The 19,780-nt window shown below is 48.3% G+C and overlaps 3 protein-coding genes, 1 long non-coding RNA gene, 2 other non-coding genes and 1 pseudogene across 8 annotated transcripts; 4 read left to right on the top strand and 3 right to left on the bottom strand.

Moving 5' to 3' along the window:
* Positions 1 to 77: 77 nt before the first annotated feature.
* Positions 78 to 2,210, top strand: ATP6V1G2 (ATPase H+ transporting V1 subunit G2). Its single transcript, XM_054490977.2, has 3 exons — positions 78 to 211; positions 476 to 576; positions 1,102 to 2,210. Exons 1-3 carry the CDS (start codon positions 130 to 132, stop codon positions 1,273 to 1,275), a joined length of 357 nt encoding a protein of 118 aa, XP_054346952.1. The 5' UTR covers positions 78 to 129; the 3' UTR covers positions 1,276 to 2,210.
* Positions 2,211 to 3,529: 1,319 nt separating this feature from the next.
* Positions 3,530 to 4,351, bottom strand: LOC129038255 (uncharacterized). The gene is made up of 2 exons (XR_008503107.2): positions 4,245 to 4,351; positions 3,530 to 3,935 (listed from the first exon to the last, which is right to left on the bottom strand). It is a non-coding gene; the product is annotated as an uncharacterized LOC129038255 (long non-coding RNA).
* Positions 3,929 to 16,200, top strand: DDX39B (DExD-box helicase 39B). Of its 3 annotated transcripts, none has more exons than XM_054490968.2 (11): positions 3,929 to 4,690; positions 6,109 to 6,321; positions 7,347 to 7,474; positions 7,765 to 7,857; positions 9,791 to 9,974; positions 10,985 to 11,103; positions 13,545 to 13,676; positions 15,040 to 15,149; positions 15,248 to 15,392; positions 15,519 to 15,666; positions 15,994 to 16,200. In XM_054490968.2, the coding sequence occupies exons 2-11, from the start codon at positions 6,111 to 6,113 to the stop codon at positions 16,008 to 16,010; spliced, it is 1,287 nt and encodes a 428-aa protein (XP_054346943.1). In that variant the 5' UTR covers positions 3,929 to 4,690; positions 6,109 to 6,110; the 3' UTR covers positions 16,011 to 16,200. The 3 variants fall into 3 exon arrangements, with proteins under 3 accessions (XP_054346943.1, XP_054346942.1, XP_054346939.1); XM_054490967.2 differs by having other exon boundaries at positions 5,979 to 6,321; XM_054490964.2 differs by lacking the exon at positions 3,929 to 4,690 and adding an exon at positions 4,871 to 5,006.
* Positions 5,465 to 5,542, top strand: LOC129039754 (small nucleolar RNA SNORD83). The gene has a single exon (XR_008503456.1). It is a non-coding gene; the product is annotated as a small nucleolar RNA SNORD83 (small nucleolar RNA).
* On the top strand, positions 10,023 to 10,098 carry LOC129039755 (small nucleolar RNA SNORD83). Its single transcript, XR_008503457.1, has one exon. It is a non-coding gene; the product is annotated as a small nucleolar RNA SNORD83 (small nucleolar RNA).
* Positions 16,201 to 16,210: 10 nt separating the features above from the next.
* On the bottom strand, positions 16,211 to 17,492 carry MCCD1 (mitochondrial coiled-coil domain 1). The gene is made up of 2 exons (XM_054490976.1): positions 17,269 to 17,492; positions 16,211 to 16,707 (listed from the first exon to the last, which is right to left on the bottom strand). The coding sequence occupies exons 1-2, from the start codon at positions 17,437 to 17,439 to the stop codon at positions 16,519 to 16,521; spliced, it is 360 nt and encodes a 119-aa protein (XP_054346951.1). The 5' UTR covers positions 17,440 to 17,492; the 3' UTR covers positions 16,211 to 16,518.
* Positions 17,493 to 17,815: 323 nt separating this feature from the next.
* LOC129039017 (large ribosomal subunit protein eL15-like) lies at positions 17,816 to 18,943 on the bottom strand (annotated as a pseudogene).
* Positions 18,944 to 19,780: the final 837 nt, after the last annotated feature.

The raw sequence follows: 19,780 nt of genomic DNA, 5'->3' as shown, positions 1-19,780 counted from the left end.
GGAGCACTAAGACCCAGGGGTAGTGGAGGACTGCAGCAACGAGCTGGAGGAGGAGAAGTAAGCGGTGGGGGGTGGGAACCATCTGGTACTTTGACAGCATTCAAAACAGCATCGGCCATAACAACAGAAATGGCCAGTCAGTCCCAGGGTATCCAGCAGCTTCTGCAAGCTGAGAAGCGGGCAGCTGAGAAGGTGGCAGATGCCAGAAAGAGTGAGTCTCCTCTTTCCTCCCTTAGGAGTCTGGAAAGAAAATTAGGGGTGGGAGACAAAAAACATTTTGGGAAAACCCAAGGCTGGCGGGAAGACAGCTAGGGTCTGGAGGCTGGTTAGGAGGGAAGAAATGGATGGATATTAGAATCTGGCACCTGGTTGGCTGAGAGAAGGTTGTATAACTTTCTGGAAGGGACTGACCTCTGCTATTACATTGTGTGTGTGTGGGTCCACCCGCACCCACTGTCCTTTCTTCTGCCTCCAGGGAAGGCCCGGCGACTGAAGCAGGCAAAGGAGGAGGCACAGATGGAGGTGGAGCAATACCGCAGAGAGCGAGAGAAGGAATTCCAGAGCAAGCAGCAGGCGGTGAGTTGAGGCAGAGTTGGGATGAGACCCCGGTGCAAGTTGGTGGGTGCATCTAGTGAGGTGTATAAGGGTGACTCAACAAGAAAATATGGTGGCAGAGGGCTGAGGCTGAGGGGACCCTGGCAGGGACCACAACATTGGTGAAACTTTGTGATGATATGTAAGAGTCTGGGAGTTTTGAAGGCCACACAGAGCTTGTGGGCAGAATGCCACAGTCTGTGTAAAGTATAACATCTATGTGGAGTATGATTAACATTTGTGGTGGAGGGTAGAGTTTTATGGTCATGGATGGTGAAGTGGTGGGGATAATATGGTCTGTTTTAGGATGAAGTTGCATGTTTGGTCTAAGGGGAAAGGGGACTGTGTTGATATCTTTGGTGTTGGGATATTTCTTTGGGATGGGGGTGGTTTCTGAGAGGGCCTTTCTTCTAGGCTTTGTTTCAGGATCTTTCCCCTCATATGCCTGGACCCTTGTCTGTTTCTGCTTTTCCCTTTCTCTCTTCCACCCCTCTCCCTACCCCCCAGGCCATGGGCTCCCAGGGGAACCTGTCCGCTGAGGTGGAGCAGGCTACAAGGCGCCAGGTGCAGGGCATGCAGAGCTCCCAGCAGAGAAACCGAGAGCGTGTCCTGGCCCAGCTTCTTGGCATGGTCTGCGACGTCAGGCCCCAGGTCCACCCCAACTACCGGATTTCTGCCTAGGGCCACTGTAGGGCCTGACTCCTTCTGCCAGTTTCCTCCCTCAAAGAAATCCTCCAATCAAAATTACCTCCCACCATAATCCCTGTCTTCTTTCCATCCCCTAGAAATCCTGGGAGGCAGGATCCAATAATTTTCCTGTGACATTTGTAAATATTCTGCTCACATCTGAATCTCCTTGTTGTTCTTTAACCCTCACTGAGACTTTGTAAACTTCCAAGTCATTCTCACCTAAACCCTCTGTGAAATTTGTAATATGGGGAAGTAGGAATGTGGAAAACATCCTGACTTCAGCGTCTGGCAGATGTGGGTCCCTCTCTTGACTCTGTCACTTGCTGGCTGTGAAACCAGGACAAGCTACTTAACTTGGTAGCCTCGATGTCCTCCTCTGTGAAACTGGGATGATAATAATGCCTACCTTGTGCTTCAATGATTAGGAATCATTCTGTAAAGTCTAGCACAGTTCCTTGCATGTTGTAGCAGTGATTCAGTAAGTAGCAACCCTGTGATACTATTACCACCACCTGCTCACTGGCCAAAACCTACACAGCTGTTTCCTCACTTCCATCACTGGCTCTCTAATTCCACTTGTTCATTCTGTGACCCTAGTTATTTTCTGAATAATTGGTTCTTCTCTTTTCCCAGAGACCTTCTGATCTCCAAAAAGAGGAGATGACTACATTTAGCTCTTCTCTTATAATTCCAGGTAGATAACTGCATTTTGTAGCCTCTGTTTTTCTTTTGCTGATCTTTGTCTTTATTAGATTTTCCTCCTTTCCTATTTCCCCAAAGACTTATCAGATGCTCATTGCTTTCTAAGATCTAAAATGATACTGTGTTCCCTCATATGCATGCCCGTCCTTTCTATATCCTTGACACCTTATTTTCCCATTGTAACAATCAAAAAAGTATCAATAAAATAATTATCGGCAAATAAATTGGTGAGTTGAAGCAGCCTCCTTTTGCCTCATCATTTCTCATTTTCTGTCACTTTTTTTTTTTTTTGAGATGGAGTTTTGCTCTTGTTGCCCAGGCTGGAATACAATGGCGTGATCTCAGCTCACTGCAACCTCTGCCTCTCGGGTTCAAGCGATTCTCCTGCCTCAGCCTCCCAAGTAGCTGGAATTATGGGTGTGTGCCACCATGCCTGGCTATTTTTTGTATTTTTAGTAGAGATGGGGTTTCACCATGTTGGTCAGGCTGGTCTCAAACTCCTGACCTCAAGTGATCCACCTGCCTCGGCCTCCCAAAGTGCTGGGATTAGAGGTGTGAGCCACCGCGCCTGGCCTTCAGTCACTTTCTTGTTTTTTGTTTACATATTCCCTAAACAGCCCAAATGGCTATCCTTTGAAACTTGTTGGAGAAACAAGAACAAGTAGTACTTTATTATTTCTCTGAAGTGAGAAACATGGTTCCTCATTTGGGAATCTGAGGACTATAGATGGCAACTGTAGACAAAAGCTGGAGTGTAGGAGCAAGTGCTCTTTGCCCCTTTACCTTGCATTTTCTTCATAGCACTTACTGCTACTGGTTTTTTGAGACAAGGTCCTGCTGTGTTGCCCAGGCTGGAGTTCCAGCTCACTGCAACCTTGACCCCCTGGACTCAAATGATCCTCCCACTTCAGCCTCCTGAGTAGCTGGGATTACGGGCGAGTGCCACTATGCCTTGCTAATTTTAAAATTTTTTGTAGAGATGAGGTCTCACTGTTGCCCAGGCTGGTCTGAAACTCCTGGGCTCAAGCAATCCTTTGGGCTCGGCTTCCTCAAGGGTTGGGTTACAGGCCTGAGCCACTGCACCCTGACCACTTATTGATACTTGACATTATATTTGTGTTTATGTGTTTTCTTCCCTGTAATGTAAACACTGTGAGAACAGGGCTGTTCACTGCTTTGTCCCCAGATCCTAGGACAGCATGTGGCACAAGGGAGGCAGTTGATAAATACTTTTGAATAAATTAAATGATACTTGGGAAAATACCTTCTATGACACCATTCTTGAATTAGTTACTTCATTTATCACTGAAGACAAGCTTACTTCACCAAGAATTTGAACCAATAAGGTAACCTGTAGTGTATTTACTGACCAGATTCTTTGAGCAGGGAGGCAGAATACAATAGAGAATGAGAGATGTTTGCATCCTGGCTGTAACCTCACCAGCCGTACTGCTTGATATGTTGCTTTGCTTCGCTTCTGCCAATAAGATGAGAATAATGGTACCTACTCCTTAGTATTAAATGATTAAGTATGTTAACAGGGAGAGGGCCAAACGTTTGTTTTATTACACAGCAGGACATCAGGTCTTACTTTCGTAGCTCCCCATCTCAAAGACAGGGATAGCAAATGTTTCATTCAGGAAAAAAATCCAGGTTGAACAATAGGGCTGTTGGGGCGGGGCCAAGAACATTCTGCTCGAATTAACAGTATTAATGGGCCAGGCGCGGTGGCTCACGCCTGTAATCCCAGCACTCTGGGAGGCCGAGGCGGGTGGATCACCTGAGGTCATACATGGGTGAAGCCCCGTCTCTACTAAAAAAACAAAAATTTGCTGGGCGTGGTGGCGGACGCCTGTAATCCTCCTAGCTACTTGGGAGGCTGAGGCAGCAGAATCGCTTGAACCCGGGAAGCAGCGGTTGCACTCCCGCCTGGGCGACAGAGCAAGACTCTGTCTCAAAACAAAAACAAAAACAGTATTAATGGAATGTAGTATAACCCTCAAGCCCTATTAACACTTGGGGCCGAATCCAGACCGAGTATTCCCGCTCGGATTCAGAACACCTTCCTGACTCACCGGCCCTAGGGCATCAGCTACCTCGGACAGCATCCTTTTGGGAAAATACCGCCCACCAGCCCCACGACTGGGAAACAGTCTGGAAACACCCCTGAGCACTCCAGTTCCCTGAGACTTCCTTCCTCCCTCCCCTCAGCTAGGGCCCGCCGTTTCCTAGTGCGTGCCCAGCCGTCCTCAGGTCACCTTCACTGCCGGGCCAAGGACCCCGTGGGAACTCACAGCCCTCGCCACACTCGTTCCTCGCGCATCCATGGAGGGGTGCCTAGAGAGAAGACCTGCGTGGCAAAAACCTAAACGAAGAGATGAGGGGCATGGAGAGGAGTAGGACAAGAGAATAAAGATAACAGTGGGGGGAGACGTTAGTTTCCTTTATACCTTTTGTTACTGGCGGTAGCAGGGGAGTTAGAAACGGTTTTAAAACAAATTTCAGACAGGCATTTTCCAAAGGCAAGCCTGGAGCGCACGGATCTGTACAACCGTTGAAGGCCCTGTTTCCGGTCCCTTGCGCCTGCGCTCTTGCCGCCAAGAAGGCGGGAGGCTGGAGTAGAGGGAAGCCTGCAACCGGAAGTGAAGGCAGATTTCCCTCTTTCGTCGCTGTTGCTGCCGCCATACGCGCGCTCCCTGTTTAGGTAAGCTTTGGCCTTCGCTACAATCCGTTTCCATCTGCGCTTCTCCGCACCCATCCCGTCACATGGGTTCCTGATACCCTTTTCACAGGCGATGGTCTGGTCGCTGGGGCCTAGTTGGTTCGCTATTTCCATAGCTTGCATCCCTTTCGAGAGCAAAGAGCTCCTGGGGGGAGGAAGGGAAGCTAAGGGGGGGCCCAATCCAAGATGGTGTCCTCGGCGCCATTGTGTTCGTTTTGCTCCCTTCTTCCAATGGGTTCTTCTCATATTGGAGGCCTCAGCATCAATGAGAGGCGGCGCTCGGCGTCCTTTGGTCTTGGTATTTGCGGAGGGCGGGGCTCTTCTCACCTTCCTTGTCCTTTCTTGAGCTCTTTCTCGGCCCTCGGTGGGACTGGGAGGAGGAGCTGGTTTCTGGGCCCAGTTGGATTTTTCTCACCTTGACTTGCCCAACTTAATTTGGAGTGCCTTCCAAGTGTTTACGATTGGTGTCATTGTATGTTTCTCCGAAAGGAGTCTCACCTTCGTAGCGCAACAGTGATGTGAGACCACTTGGTAAAGATCCTGTTAAAGCCTGGGCGGGGATTGCCTTTCTCTGTCAACTATTAGTTTTCTTATTGCAGGGTGGAGACGTGAATTTTTTTTTTTTTTTTTTTGTGGCCGAGCCATTTGTCTTGCACCACTCCTCCCCCCCCATGCTAATTACACAAGGCTTTCTTAAACAACGGAAGGGAGGATACTGAGAAGTGGGAGGCTGAGAGCTATGGGAGGTGGACGGCGGCCATATGATGTTTTCTTTTCGAAAGGTGAGCGCTTTGCGCAGTGATGACCCTCATCTATCACCCTTGACTGATGGCTGCTGAGTTAGGCATCCATAACGGTGGGATTATAATAGGGAAGGCGCAGTCTGTCTTTGAGGACTTTTCAGGACTCTGCTTGTCATCTCCATTTTCCACTTTACTAAGTTATTAGTCATATTTTACCTTTTATTATCTATTCTATTTCGTCACTGTTACTTTCAGATCAAGAATTTATAAGTTGGTCTTCCCCTTCCAACTTTTCTGGTTTCCGCTACTGTGATTGCTAATCTTGTTGGGAACCTCTGTCCTAACCTCTTTCCCTGTTACTGCTTTTTCTGTTCTGTTATATTTGCTTTTCGTTTTTATGTTTTGTATCTGTTTTTCTTTCCAGGTAAAAGTTTCCTAGTTTAGGGAAAGTGGGAACTGAGGATGGAAAAGAGGTGGTGAAGGCTGTGCTCGTGATTAAGTCTTGCTTTTTTTTTTTCCCCCTCCAGCTCTTCTGTTAGAAATAGTATCTTTGTTTTCCTTTGCTGTTCCTCAATCCCCTACTCTTCACCCCTTGTTTTCACCTATTTTGCGAGAACCCATCCAGATCCCCCTTCCCTTCTTCCCCTGCCGGCCCAGTTATGGCAGAGAACGATGTGGACAATGAGCTCTTGGACTATGAAGATGATGAGGTGGAGACAGCAGCTGGGGGAGATGGGGCTGAGGCCCCTGCCAAGAAGGATGTCAAGGGCTCCTATGTCTCCATCCACAGCTCTGGCTTTCGTGACTTCCTGCTCAAGCCAGAGTTGCTCCGGGCCATTGTCGACTGTGGCTTTGAGCATCCGTCAGAAGGTAAATTTTCTCTTGGGCATGTAGTGCTCATTGGGCTCTTTAAGGGTACAAGTTTGTCGTTGCTCAGGTGGTGGTAAGGGTTTATACTTAAGGCTAGATCAGGGCCAGGTGCAGTGGTTCACGCCTGTAATCCCATTGCTTTGGGAGGCCAAGGCAGGAGGGTGAGCTCAAGAGTGCAGGAGAAGCCTGGGCAACATAGGGAGACTCCAGTCTCTACAAAACGTTCAGAAATTAAGCAGGTGAAGGTTGAGACTTCAGTGAGCCATGATTGCACCACTGTACACCAGCCAGGGCGACAGTGAGGAAGAAAAAATCAGGAGATAAGTATCAAAAACGATTTTGGATAGAGGAGGCTTATTCAGGCTTATTCTTTCGTGGTAGCACCAAAGTGCTAATGATCCAAAAGTAACTTCCAGGTCTGCCATTCATTCTTGTGACTGGCTTTTCTTGTCTGCTTATTTTAAATTTTGTCACTTGACTTCTAATTTTAAATTTCCAGAAAGGTCCTGGTTGGACCTGTAGTCTCCCTCTGTTGGGCCAGGCCAACTGTGATCTCTGGAAACCTCTGTGACTGGTTTAGAGATGACTGGCTTCTGGGTCAGGTACCAAGTCCTTCATTTTGTCCAGGGTTGTAGTTATGTGACCCGAAGTATAGCAACCTAAGTAGGAGAAATGGTCTGTGGCAGGTATTCAAATGTCATGAATTGTTACAGATTAAGAAAAATAAGGACAGAGCCAGGCATTGAAGGTGAGCAGTTGGTAGATGCAAGGGGTTTGTTACTAGGACTGGGAAGGCCTAGATCTGGAGGAGGCCAAAGCTAGGAGGAATTAGGAAAGTCTGATTTTGAGGTGAATGTAATTGAGCAGAGAGAGGTAAAAAGGGTCTGGAAGTTGGCAAGAACCAGGTAAATACTAGACTTTGAGAATTGAGTGGTAAGAAATGGGCTTGGCATGATGAAAAAGGTTGTAGAGTTATCTGGAGACTGAAGTCTAATTTATCTTCCTCCCCCCCCCCCGACTTTTAGTCCAGCATGAGTGCATCCCTCAGGCCATTCTGGGAATGGATGTCCTGTGCCAGGCCAAGTCGGGCATGGGAAAGACAGCAGTGTTTGTGTTGGCCACACTGCAACAGCTGGAGCCAGTTACTGGGCAGGTATATTCGGGGAGAGTGCTGGGGAGGGGATTTTGGTTAGGACTGTAAGGGAAGGGTGTTTTTGTCCTAGCTACATGATGCTTGCAGAGCCATGAGCACAGACCTCTGTTACCCTTGACAACCTGAGAGCTGTGGGGAATGTTCTGTCGCAAGCATGGGGTTCATGATTTAGATCACAGAATCGAAGTCATTTATTATCGGCCCGGGTGTGTTTTTGTGACAATCACTTCCCTAGAGGGGATAATGAAGGGCTACACTTACCGTACGTCTCCGTCTACTTCCTGCCTAAGGTGTCTGTGCTGGTGATGTGTCACACTCGGGAGTTGGCTTTTCAGATCAGCAAGGAATATGAGCGCTTCTCTAAATACATGCCCAATGTCAAGGTAAGCCAAGGTAAAGAGACCTGAGAGTGAGGGTGTGGCAAGTTGGAGGGATAAGAAACTTGTAGGCTAATAGTCTCTTTAATTTTGGAGAAGCTTTAGTTTGCTGTGGTTTAACAGAGTGTTGAGATCCTATGTAACAGGAGGATTCGTAATTGGGCTATGGATGATGCTTAACACAAGACCACCCTTTTCTTACTACTTTATACTGACTTTGAATCATATCAGTTTGATAATTTTGGGGTGTGTGGCAGAGAAAGCTGGAAACTTTAAAACAGCTCCAGTGGTGTGTGAATATTGAGGATTCTGGCCAAGTGCGCAATGGCTTACACCTGTAATCTCAGCAGTTTGGGAGGCCAAGGCGTGTGGGTCATTTGATGTCAGGAGTTCAAGACCAATGTGGCCAACATGATGAAACCCACTCTCTACTAAAAATGCAAAAATTAGCCGTGCTTGTTGGCACACACCTGTAGTCCCACCTACTTGGGAGGCTGAGGCAGGAGAATCACTTGAACCCAGGAAGCAGAGGTTGTAGTGAGCTGAGATTGTGCCACTGCACTCCAGCCTGGGTGACAGAGCGAGACTCCCATCTCAAAAAAAAAAAAAAATCTGATTAAAGTTAAGCATTTTTGGCAAGAATCCCTCATAGGTGATGCTGTATCTCCTGTTATGCCACAAATCTGGTTGACTTATGTTAGTTATTTTATTTTTATGTTTATTTATTTGTTTTGAGATGGAGTCTTGCTGTGTCCCTCAGGCTGTGAGTATAGTGGTGCAATCTCAGCTCACTGCAACCTGCGCCTCCGAGGTTCAAGCGATTCTCCCACCTCAACCCTCCGAGTAGCTGGGACTACAGTATGCCACCATGCCCGGCTAATTTTTGTTTTTTTAGTAGTGACAGGGTTTCACCATGTTGGCCAGGCTGGTCTCAAACTCCTGACCTCAAGTGATCCACCCACCTCGGCCTCCCAAAGTGCTGGGATTACAGGTGTGAGCCACTGCACCTGGCCTCATTAATGATTTTAGATTTACCGTAGGATTAGCGTCGTGACAGTCTGATTCCACAGTTGTTCTTTTACCCCTTGAAACCAGAAAGTAGTTTCTGGTGTTATTTGATACTGTACCAAGGCTCAGATCCCCAAACAACTATTCGCCTAATGGTTTTAACATGAAGTGATAATATTTAGCCCGAAGCAGTAATTTCATGGGGTTTGTGGGAAGGAGTTTGAGATTCTGGATTTATTTAGGAAAACTTAATGTTCCATGTGTTTTTTTGTGGTACTTTACACTAATCTGGTGATTTATTGCTGTCCTTTATTTATTTGTTTTTTATATTTTGAGTTGGAGTCTCGCTCTGTCATCCAGGCTGGAGTACAGTGGCTCAATCTCGCCTCACTGCAATCTCCACCTCCTGGGTTCAAGTGATTCTCCTGCCTCAGTCTCCCGGCTAATTTTTGTATTTTTTGTATTTTAGTAAATTTTGTAAATTTTGTATTTATTTTTATTTTTTTTTTTGAGATGGGGTATCACTCTTGTTGCCCAGGCTGGAGTACAATGGTGAGATCTTGGCTCACCACAACCTCTGCCTCCCAGGTTCTCGTGCCTCAGCCTCCCGAGTAGCTGGAATTATAGGTGTGCACCACCACACCTGGCTCCTTTATTTTTTAAATGAAGCCTGGCCTCATAAGTGAAGGAAGATGGTTAGATTAAGTCAGTAGAACTGAATTATTGTTCTGACTGCTCCGACTAGCCATGTAACTTTAGGCAATCACTCTCAGTGTTTGGTGGGGGGACATAAAATTTTTAAATTAGGTGACCTCTAAAGTTCGTTTTAGTTTGGAAACATGCTAAAAATTGGTTTAGCTCAAGCAATCCCCTGGGGGGATTGGACTCTTTCCTTCCTCTTTTTTGAGACTCTTTGCTCCTGGCTCGGCAGGTTGCTGTTTTTTTTGGTGGTCTGTCTATCAAGAAGGATGAAGAGGTGCTGAAGAAGAACTGCCCGCATATCGTCGTGGGGACTCCAGGCCGTATCCTAGCCCTGGCTCGAAATAAGAGCCTCAACCTCAAACACATTAAACACTTTATTTTGGATGAATGTGATAAGATGCTTGAACAGCTCGGTGAGTGGCAGTGCTGGGGCTTGTAATGCTGGGGAGTTGTTCTTTGGAGCCAAATGATGTTTATTTGAAACAGGAGCACCTCAGTGCAAGGATGACTCTTATCTATCACCCATGACTGATGGCTCTGGGTTCCTTGGTTGGTCTTTATTATGCTTTTAAGCACAGTAAAGGGTGTCGTCTATCATCTTTCTATGATTTTTGTTTTTAACCTTTGAGAATAGGGGACTTTGATAATTTTAGGCATAAGTCATCACCACCACCACCGTTTTCATTATAGATTCCTATACTGGGAGTCATAGGGGAGATTCTAAACTGAAAGAGAAGACAGTACCCTTCTGGCATCTCCAGCACAGCATTTACAGTCAGAATTTATAGCTGAATAAGTGTCTAGACTAAGGTCTGGGATTAATGTAGAGAGTGTTTGTAGCAGTTTGTGTGGTGTGGTATTCTAGTGTGCCAGATGGGGTTAATGGAAGATTTTTCTGTAAGAATTGAATCTTGGTGAATGAGAGGGGTTGGACATAGGCCCCATAAGTCATTACAAATGGTCTTTGACAATTCAATATGGTGAGCTATAAAGGTGGGCTCCAGGTAGGGATGTCATATTTGCCTGACTTGATAGAAAAGTGATCCAGAGAGTCATAAATGGACTCTGATATCTGGAATATAATATGTGCTTGATATTTGTAGTCTGCTGAAGGCTGTCTGGGGCTTGGGCAGGAAAGGGTTGGGAGAAGGGCCTGTAAAGCATGTTTTGAAGGCCTTGAGAGCCTCTGCACTGGGCTTTATCCCCATTTCATAGTTGGGAACTTTGGGGTTTTACCTTATTTCTTGCTTGGTTAAAACAAACAGCTGGAATCTGATCCCAATTCTTGATTCCAAGTCCATTGCTCTTTCCATTGTGTTATTACTATTTCCAGCAATCTTCACCTCACTGGGAAGTCTACCTCTAATCTTTGTTTATCATACCTGCTTATTTTCTCCTACAATTTTTTTCCTTGTTCTTGTAGACATGCGTCGGGATGTCCAGGAAATTTTTCGCATGACCCCCCACGAGAAGCAGGTCATGATGTTCAGTGCTACCTTGAGCAAAGAGATCCGTCCAGTCTGCCGCAAGTTCATGCAAGATGTAAATACCCTTCTACCTTCTCTCCCTCCACTCCCCGCCCGCTGCCTCCTCCCCTTCCTCGCCCTCTTCCTCAGACTCCCTTGTCATTCAAGTGCCAAGAAGGCGGCTTGTGCCCAACTGGGAGTAATGACTCCTTGAAGAGACATACAGAAGCAGAGACAGCTAGTGTTAGGGTCTGCGCGGGTGCCAGGGAAACTCCGGAAGACTTGGTCGGGTTAATGTGAGAGCGGGTAGTGTTCGACTTTTTCAAAAATCACAACATTTTTGAACCTCTTCTCCCTTCGGGGGAGGGCAGGATTTTTCTGCCCTACCACCCACCCATCCATCGTCTCTTACATGCCCCCTACAGCCACGCACCCTCAAGGTGGCATCGAGCATACAGCTGGAGCCTTCTGCTCACCAAAACTCCTACTTCCCGGTGGCAGGAGAGCAAGAGAGGGACAGACAGATGGCAGGGCATGTCCAAAAGAAGAGCATCAGCACAAATGAATCCTCCCCTTCCCCACCTCCAGGGGTGGGGGCCTTTGGCACCTCAATCCCCGATACCCTACTCCTTCCCACCCACATCTCCTTGCACCCATCTGGAACCTCGGTTGATGTGAGCCGGCAACAGAGAAGCACCGTGGCGCGGCGAGGGAATGCAGACGGCACCCAGCGGTGGATGGCGGCAGCGGAGGCCGCGGGGAAACCTGACCAGGAAGCTGAGGACCAAACCAGCCTCTTTTTCCGTTCCCGGTTTTTTTCCTGAACCCAACGCGTGCCGTGCCCCGTTTCCCCCAATATGTGTTGGGGAGGGGTGTCCTGAATGGGGTGGTAGATTTTTTTTCTTAAAAAAAATTTTTTGTTTTTTTTAATACTCAGAGGAGAGGGACATAGGAAAGGTAAAGTGGATGTAATCGGGTGGGTGTTAGGGTTTGGGGCTAGGTGGGGCCAATTGCATAAGCAGTGGAGTGTGTTCTTCCCCTCCCTGCAGTGTTCCTTCCCGTGGGATGATCACTCTTTGGCTGTATTTGGGGCTAGAATGAGATTTGAAGGAGGCCATGGAACTTCTGTTTAGAAAGCTTGCCTTGGCTGGGCCTGGTGGCTCACCTCTAATCCCAGCGTTTTGGGAGGCCAAGGTGGGAGGATTGCTTGAGCCCAGGAATTTGAGACTAGCCGGGACAGTGTAGTGAGACACTCTACCAGAAAAACCGGGCGTGGTGGCGCATGCCTGTAGTCCCAGCTACTTGGGAGGCTGAGGCAGGAGGGTTTGCTTGAGCCTGGGACGTGGAGGCGGCAGTAAGCTGTGATTGTGCCACTGTACTCCAGCCTGGGTGATAGAGTGAGACCCTGTATCAAAACAAAAAACCTGCCTTCTGGGATTGGGCTTCTGGTTTTTTTCCCATGACACACACATCCTTTCCTATTTTGTCCTCTGGGTCTTCATATTAACTGTCTTCCCCCAGGATAGTATAAAAAGTGTTAGGAAAGTTGGGCTTTGGAGTTGTGGTAATTTCTGTCTTTGTTACTTTCCTCCCCTTCAGGGGGTTTTTTAATTTTAAAGTTGAATGCAGTGAGGTATAATGGTGTGTGCCTGTAGTCCCAGCTATTCAGGAGACTGAAGCAGGAGGATCACTTGAGCCCAGGAATTTGAGGCTATAGTGTGCTATGATTGTGCCAGTGAATAGCCACTGCACTCCAGCCTGGGCAACATGGTGAGATCCTGTCCCTTAAAAGCGTATCTGCTGCTCTGAATTTGGTTTTTTAACACCACTTACTGATACCTTCCCTGTAAACCTGTAGATGGTTTAATTCTTAGTCAAGAGACCAGTCTCATCTAAAACTACCCTGTTGTGGTCTGACGGCAAGTTACTCATCTTGAGTAATTTTCGTTTCTCCTTAAGTGGCATTTTGACTGTCCATTGCAGCATTCTGATCTTAAAAGACATCCACTTTCCTAATGCACATGAGATTCTCTTAGTTGAAGTAGGAGAATCAAATGGAGCAGTCATCCTCCCCCCACCCCATGTTCTTACAAGCAACTCTGATGGAGTTATTCTGACCTTGAGTCACTGCCTCCCATCATTTCCCAGATGTTTGGTTCTTGCTCTCCCTTTGAGAATCATCTCCCATTTTCTTTCCTCTCCCACCTCCATTTGAGGTAATGGCATCTGTGCCATTGGGTGGTTTCACTGCTCCTTGACTTCATTTGCAGTTTCTTTGCCGTGGTAGTTTTTAGTTGGGCAGTCTCAAAACTCATCTGATAGGAAGGAAATTAGATGCAACGTGAGAGAGACCACAGTAAAATGTGGGTATTTTTGGGAGAGGGGTGGGGTTTTCAATCTTCTCTTTCCTCCCCATCCCCCCATGGGGTGTATTGGAGATCAACTTCCTCCACCCCCCCAGGTTTAACCCCCCCACTCTGCCCTCCTCCCGTTCCCCACCCCCTTCCTCCCCCCCAGCCAATGGAGATCTTCGTGGATGATGAGACGAAGTTGACGCTGCATGGGTTGCAGCAGTACTACGTGAAACTGAAGGACAACGAGAAGAACCGGAAACTCTTTGACCTTCTGGATGTCCTTGAGTTCAACCAGGTCAGTTACACGTCCAGTAGGAGGATGAGCATTGGAGCACTCCAGCTGTAGCAGAAACCTGGATATTAAGTACACTTTTATTGAGGAAATCACATGTGTGATGTGGGAGAGAATGATGAGGGTATAAATATCTTAGGGGCTGAGCGTGAGTAAGGTAGGAGCTGCTTTTCTATTCTATGGCTGGCACGGATATGTCCTCAATAACCTCAAGGAAAATAAACTTCAACAAAAATTAAGATCCTTGGGCAGGCACGGTGGCTTATGTGTGTAATCCCAGCACTTGGGGAGGCTGAGGCAGGTGGATCACTTGAGCCCAGGAGTTTGAGACCAGTCTGGGCAACATGGTGAAACTTCATCACTACCAAAGAAGAAAAAAATTAGCCAGGTGTGGTGGTGTATGCCTGTAGTCCCAGATACTCTGGTGGCTGAGGTGAGAGGATAGCTTGAGCCCAGGAGATTGAGGGTGCAGTGAACTATGCACTACTGTGCTCCAGCTTGGGCAGTAGAGTGAGACCTTGTCTCCAAAAGTCCTTGAAAGATTTTAGGAAGTTGTTAAAAGTCTTGAAACGATTTTTGGGGGCATGTTAGGGTTCTTAATTGTTTAATTCCTCTAATAACTGCTTATTCAAGAGAAGCATTTCTGACTGGGTGCAGGGCAGTGGCTCATGCCCATAATCGCAGTACTTTGGGAGGCTGAGGCAGGAGCATCGCTTGAGCCCAGGACTTCAAGACCAGCCTGGGTAACATAGGGAGATGCCCGTCTCTACAAATAGTAAAAATAAAAAAAGTAGCTGGGCGGGTGGTGTGCACCTGTGGTCCCAGCTACTTGGAATGCTGAGGTGGAAGGATCTCTTGAGCCCAGGAGGTGGAGGCTGCAGTGACTTGCGATTGCACCACTGCACTCCAGTCTGGGGGACAGAGTGAGACCCCATCTCAAAAGTGTTTAATTAATATACTTGTGAGTGGTCTATTTGCATTTAAAACTACTTTCTAGAATTAGGGTAGCTCCCTTAGGTTTAATGTTTTGGTGAGCAGGAATATCAGTTAACCCCTCCAGATCTTAATTCTAGTTTTTTATCACTTTTTCATGAGGTGATCTCATCCTCGTCTCCTACCATGTCTGGCAATTTTGATTTCTGAACTCTGTGCTACCTCAGAGGCCAGCTTCCTTAGGGAAAAATCAGTGCTGAAATAAAGTTATATTTCCTCTTCTGCTCTAAATATATAATGGGGGAATAAGAGAGATGAAGAGGAATTCCTGAGAACATAATTACTAGAAACTCCCCTCTGCCACATAATGTCTCTCACACACCATGGACCCCTATTCCCCCAATTTGCGACCCCCACCCCCACCCCACAACAGGTGGTGATCTTTGTGAAGTCTGTGCAGCGGTGCATTGCCTTGGCCCAGCTACTAGTGGAGCAGAACTTCCCAGCCATTGCCATCCACCGTGGGATGCCCCAGGAGGAGAGGTGAGCTGAAGATGGGAAAGATATTTTGTGTCCTTGGGAGAAAAAGACAGTTGAGAGAAGGGAATCTCAACATGTTTTAAATTTCCTTTCTCACAAAGGCTTTCTCGGTATCAGCAGTTTAAAGATTTTCAACGACGAATTCTTGTGGCTACCAACCTATTTGGCCGGGGCATGGACATCGAGCGGGTGAACATTGCTTTTAATTATGACATGCCTGAGGATTCGGACACCTACCTGCATCGGGTAAACCCCACAGGCTGAAGAGATCCCACTCTCCCATTCCCTTCTTTTCTATTTGTACATCTTCATCCCTGCCTCTGGGTCTCTTTCCTCTTTGGTCTTCCAGTGCTACCCTCTGTCTCCCTCCAGGTGGCCAGAGCAGGCCGGTTTGGCACCAAGGGCTTGGCTATCACATTTGTATCCGATGAGAATGATGCCAAGATCCTCAATGATGTGCAGGATCGCTTTGAGGTCAATATTAGTGAGCTGCCTGATGAGATAGACATCTCCTCCTACAGTGAGTACTGATCTCATGAAACTCTTTAGGTCCTCCCTGTTCCTTAGTGTGTTTGTGCTAAATCCCGTCACATAGGTCTTGGGCACCTGATGCATAATGGACACTTGACTGGTTCATGCCCCCTGGTCTTTGATGCTGTGTTGGGATGTTTTCCTGACCTTTATGTGGGGTTTCTGTCTTCTCTCATCATATTACATGCCTTCCCTCACCCCCACGTCCGTCCTCAGAACCAAGGCAGTACACCAGCGTCTGCATGTGTGCCGTGTGTTCCTGCCTCGCTTTCCCCTTTTCATGCCTTATTCTGACCATGCTACGTTTTCTTCTCAGTTGAACAGACACGGTAGAAGACTCGCCCATTCTGGAATGTGACCGTCTGTCCTTCAGGAGAGGACACCAGGGTGGGGGTGAAGGAGACACTACTGCCCCCACCCCTGACAGCCCCCACCCCATGGCTTCCATCTTTTGCATCACCACCACTCCTGAACCCCCATTTCTGATTTGTCAGAATTTTTTTTAACAAAACTAAAAATGAAACACATGTGTCTGTGGTATCTCTAAGTGCTTCGTCCCTTTATTGTATTTGGGGTGAGGTTATTTTAGGGCATGGTCCAGGGTAAATTCCTATAAGGCCTGGGTGCCCTGCCTGCTGTGAGATCAAAGGGGAATGGGACTAAGACTGCAGAGCCCTGGCTCCCCCACTACCTGCCAATTGCCAATTGCCTGTGCTTTGTGGAGGTCTATTCCACTTTCTCTGGCCTGGGAGACGCTGGGGTGTTTATGATCCCAAGGCTCCTGGTGGGTTGTGCATGTATTTCTCCAGTGCCAGAGGGTGCTGTGGGCACTGGGGGAAACTTAGGCGCCTCCTCCCAGGCTCTCTCGGTGCCTCCTCATCTGTTCCTTCAGCTTCTGAATCTTCAGCACCAGGGCTTGGGCCTCCCAGGCTCCCTCCTGCCCTTCCAGGAGGGCCTGGTACAGCTCCAGCTGCTGCTCCAGCAACTCTTCAGCTTGGGCCAGCTCAGCTGTGCAGTGGGTCCCAGGGCCCTGGTCAGGGAATTAGGGGAGGGAGCATCAGCCAGGGCAGGGGGCTGAGGCCCTGGGAAGCTTTGTTGCAGGCTGTGGCTCGAAGTGAGAAATTCCACCTTCCCTATTCGTTTTTTGACCCGGTCTTTTAAGGACACCTGTGCTGAGAAGGCCAGGTAGCTCCCTGTCTTGGGCATAGGCCTCTGGGTGGTGGCGGGGGAGCAGATAGAGTTCCCTGGCCCAGGGGCTGTAACTGGCTGCCTTGAACAAGGATATGGGGTCACTGGAAAGAGGAACAGCCGCTCCTCCCCGCTAAGAAATAATTAACTGTTAGGTGAGGGGGAATAGATCCTGTTCAAGGACTTTGTGGACTGTGCTGTTGTGGGTGGGGGTGGGGTGGGGGAAGGGAGCCCTGAGGTCTGGGCAGGGGGAGGTGGGGAGAGGAGCTGGTAGCTGAACTAAGAAAAGAGCTGCAGGGGTAGGCGTGGTGTGGGGTGGTGCAGGGTGGGATTGAGGGTTTTTTTTCCCCACACCCCAGTATAAATTCTCACACCCGCTGTACCTACCTGTGGTGCCACTTACCCTGGGAGGGGATATCATCTTCCCATTTCCTCTGGAGCTGGTCTGCTCTTCCATGCTTGCCTTGGGGTTTTGGGAGCAGCACCTATGGGAGCCCTGGGGTGCCAAGGACCAGGAGGGCAGAAGGAGGCGAAGGAAATGGCACCGAGAGAGCCAGGGCAGAGGGAGGACCATGGCAGGTGACCTGGCAGGGAGCTGTGTGAGCTGTCCAACAGCCACCAGGAACTGGTTCCCTCCAGGCCTTGGCCTAACTTCAGTGCCTGGCCCTGCCCAGGCCCCAGCCCCCAGCCCTGCCCAGGCCCCAGCCCCCAGCCCTGCCCAGGCCCCAGCCCCCAGCCCTGCCCTTGCCCCTGCCCCGCTCTGCCCCACTTCTCTCCCAGCCTGGCCCCAGACAGAGTCCAGGAACAACTCCTGTTCCTGATGTGAAAAATGTTCCTGCCAGTTTAGGCAGAACTTGCTTTAGAGCACTGGTGCCCAGCCTACCACAGGTCTGTGATTTTTTTTTTTTTTTAATCTAGTGTTTATTAGGTATGAATTTTACAAACATATATTAGCGGTAGCTGTGGAGCTGGAGAGTATTGCACCTTCTCCAAGCTGCATGGCGAGAACCACTAATAGTGTGGTAGAACTTACAGCCCTTTCCAAGACCGTGGTTCTCTTGGCCTGCAGATAGCCTATGCATCTCCCTGTGCTTGTGGACCACTGGGTGTCAGGTTTCCTTCTGATAGTGTTATGGAATGGATCAACTAGGATAACCTCAAAAACTTTGTATGTGGAATCTTTAACCAGCCCAGTGAGAATTCAGGACTCAGAGCCCCACAGTGGCATCCAGCTTGCTCTTCTGTAACAGACTGAAGGCTTTGAGCAAACTAGCTGGTTAACACCGTGATAGACAGGCTTGCTGTTAAGTTGCCTCCTTAGGAACTGGATTTTCGGCCACCACGGCGCTTATATATAACATAACCTTGCTTGGCTGTAACCCAGTAGCGTGCTTTATTGGGCTGGGTGGGGCGGGGATCCCTGTGGAGAGCAGAGAGCTGGTGGTACTGCCAGCAGTGGGCCCTCAGAAGAAAGCTCATGACATCAGACTGCTTCTTCCGTAGCTTCTGGATGTACTTGTATGCACCATCTTGGTTTACCCAGTGGCTGCTGCCAGACAGAAAGGAAAGGCTACCACAGGTCTTCTGTCTTTTTTTTTTTTTTGAGACGGAGTCTCGCTCTGTCGCCCAGGCTGGAGTGCAGTGGCGCAATCTGGGCTCACTGCAAGCTCCGCCTCCCGGGTTGACCCCATTCTCCTGCCTCAGCCTCCCGAGTAGCTGGGACTACAGGTGCCCGCCTCCACGCCCGGCTAATTTTTTGTATTTTTAGTAGAGACGGGGTTTCACCGTGTTAGCCAGGATGGTCTCGATCTCCTGACCTCGTGATCCGCCCGTCTCGGCCTCCCAAAGTTCTGGGATTACAGGCGTAGAGCCACTGTGCCCGGCATGGCTTTTTCTTAACATTGTCTTTTCTCACTTCACTCTGCAAGGTAGGAATTACCTCACTGGTTTGCACCTGAGGAAACTGGCTCAGATGGTTTCATTCAGCACTCACTGGGGAAGTGTCTGTTGGGGGCAGCTCTAGGCTGGATGTGCTCGAAAGTCCACAGCTGGTTGTTGGTAGGGCCTGGAGGGTTCATGTCCAGGTCCACCTGACTTGAAAGCTCATCCTGACCTTGCTTAAGTGCTGATTCCCCTTTGTAGATATACCTTTTATTGTGCTTCCCTTGATTGGAGGCTTGTGGCAACCCTGTGTCAAGCACATCAAACAGGTCTATTGGTGCTATTTTTCCAACAGCAGACAGACATCATGTCTCCGTGTCATGCTGTGGAATTCTCAAAATGTTTCAAGCCTTTTCATTATTATACCTGTTACAGTGACCTGTAATCAGTTACTGAAGTTAACTATTGTGATTGTTTTGGGACACCATGAGCGATGCTCATATAAGACAGCAAACTTAATGGAAAAATGTGTGTGTTGTGACTGCTTCACCAACTTGCCATTCTCCCGACTCTGCTTTCCAGGCCTCCCTATTCCCTGAGGCACAACAATATTGAAAGGAATAATCCATGTGGCAAATGGCAAACGTCACTGTCTTATTTTAAGAAGTTGTCAAAGCAGCCTTCAGCAGCCATGCCCCTGATCCATGGAGGCAAAACCCTCCCCCAGCAAAAAGATCAGGATTAGCTGAAGCCTCAGATGATTGTTAGCATTTGTTTAGCAATTAAGTATTTTAAAATTAAAGTATATGGCCAGATACAGTGGCTCACGCCTGTAATCCCAGCACTTTGGGAGGCCGAGGCGGGTGGATCACTTGAGGTCAGGAGTTCAAGATTAGCCTGGCCAACATGGTGAAACCTCATCTCTACTAAAAACACAAAAATTAGCTGGGCATGGTGATGGGCACCTGTAGTCCCAGCTACTTGGGAGGCTGAGCAGGAGAATGGCTTGAACTCAGGAGGCAGAGGTTGCAGTG

Source organism: Pongo pygmaeus, chromosome 5 (assembly GCF_028885625.2).
Source record: "Pongo pygmaeus isolate AG05252 chromosome 5, NHGRI_mPonPyg2-v2.0_pri, whole genome shotgun sequence".
Taxonomy (NCBI): domain Eukaryota; kingdom Metazoa; phylum Chordata; class Mammalia; order Primates; family Hominidae; genus Pongo; species Pongo pygmaeus.
Note: the sequence above shows the minus strand (reverse complement) of the source record. Positions and strands in the feature narration are given on the sequence as shown.

Bases quoted from the DNA above. Each gene is read 5' to 3' on its own strand.
- DDX39B (XM_054490964.2), top strand. From the start codon at position 4,895: ATGGTGTCCTCGGCGCCATTGTGTTCGTTTTGCTCCCTTCTTCCAATG. The intron at 13,677-15,039 runs GTCAGTTACACG...ACCCCACAACAG, and splicing joins ATGTCCTTGAGTTCAACCAG to GTGGTGATCTTTGTGAAGTC. The intron at 15,393-15,518 runs GTAAACCCCACA...GTCTCCCTCCAG, and splicing joins CGGACACCTACCTGCATCGG to GTGGCCAGAGCAGGCCGGTT.
- ATP6V1G2 (XM_054490977.2), top strand. From the start codon at position 130: ATGGCCAGTCAGTCCCAGGGTATCCAGCAGCTTCTGCAAGCTGAGAAG. The intron at 212-475 runs GTGAGTCTCCTC...TTCTGCCTCCAG, and splicing joins GGTGGCAGATGCCAGAAAGA to GGAAGGCCCGGCGACTGAAG. The intron at 577-1,101 runs GTGAGTTGAGGC...CCTACCCCCCAG, and splicing joins TCCAGAGCAAGCAGCAGGCG to GCCATGGGCTCCCAGGGGAA.
- MCCD1 (XM_054490976.1), bottom strand. From the start codon at position 17,439: ATGGTCCTCCCTCTGCCCTGGCTCTCTCGGTGCCATTTCCTTCGCCTC. The intron at 16,708-17,268 runs GTAAGTGGCACC...TTCCCTGACCAG, and splicing joins AGATGATATCCCCTCCCAGG to GGCCCTGGGACCCACTGCAC.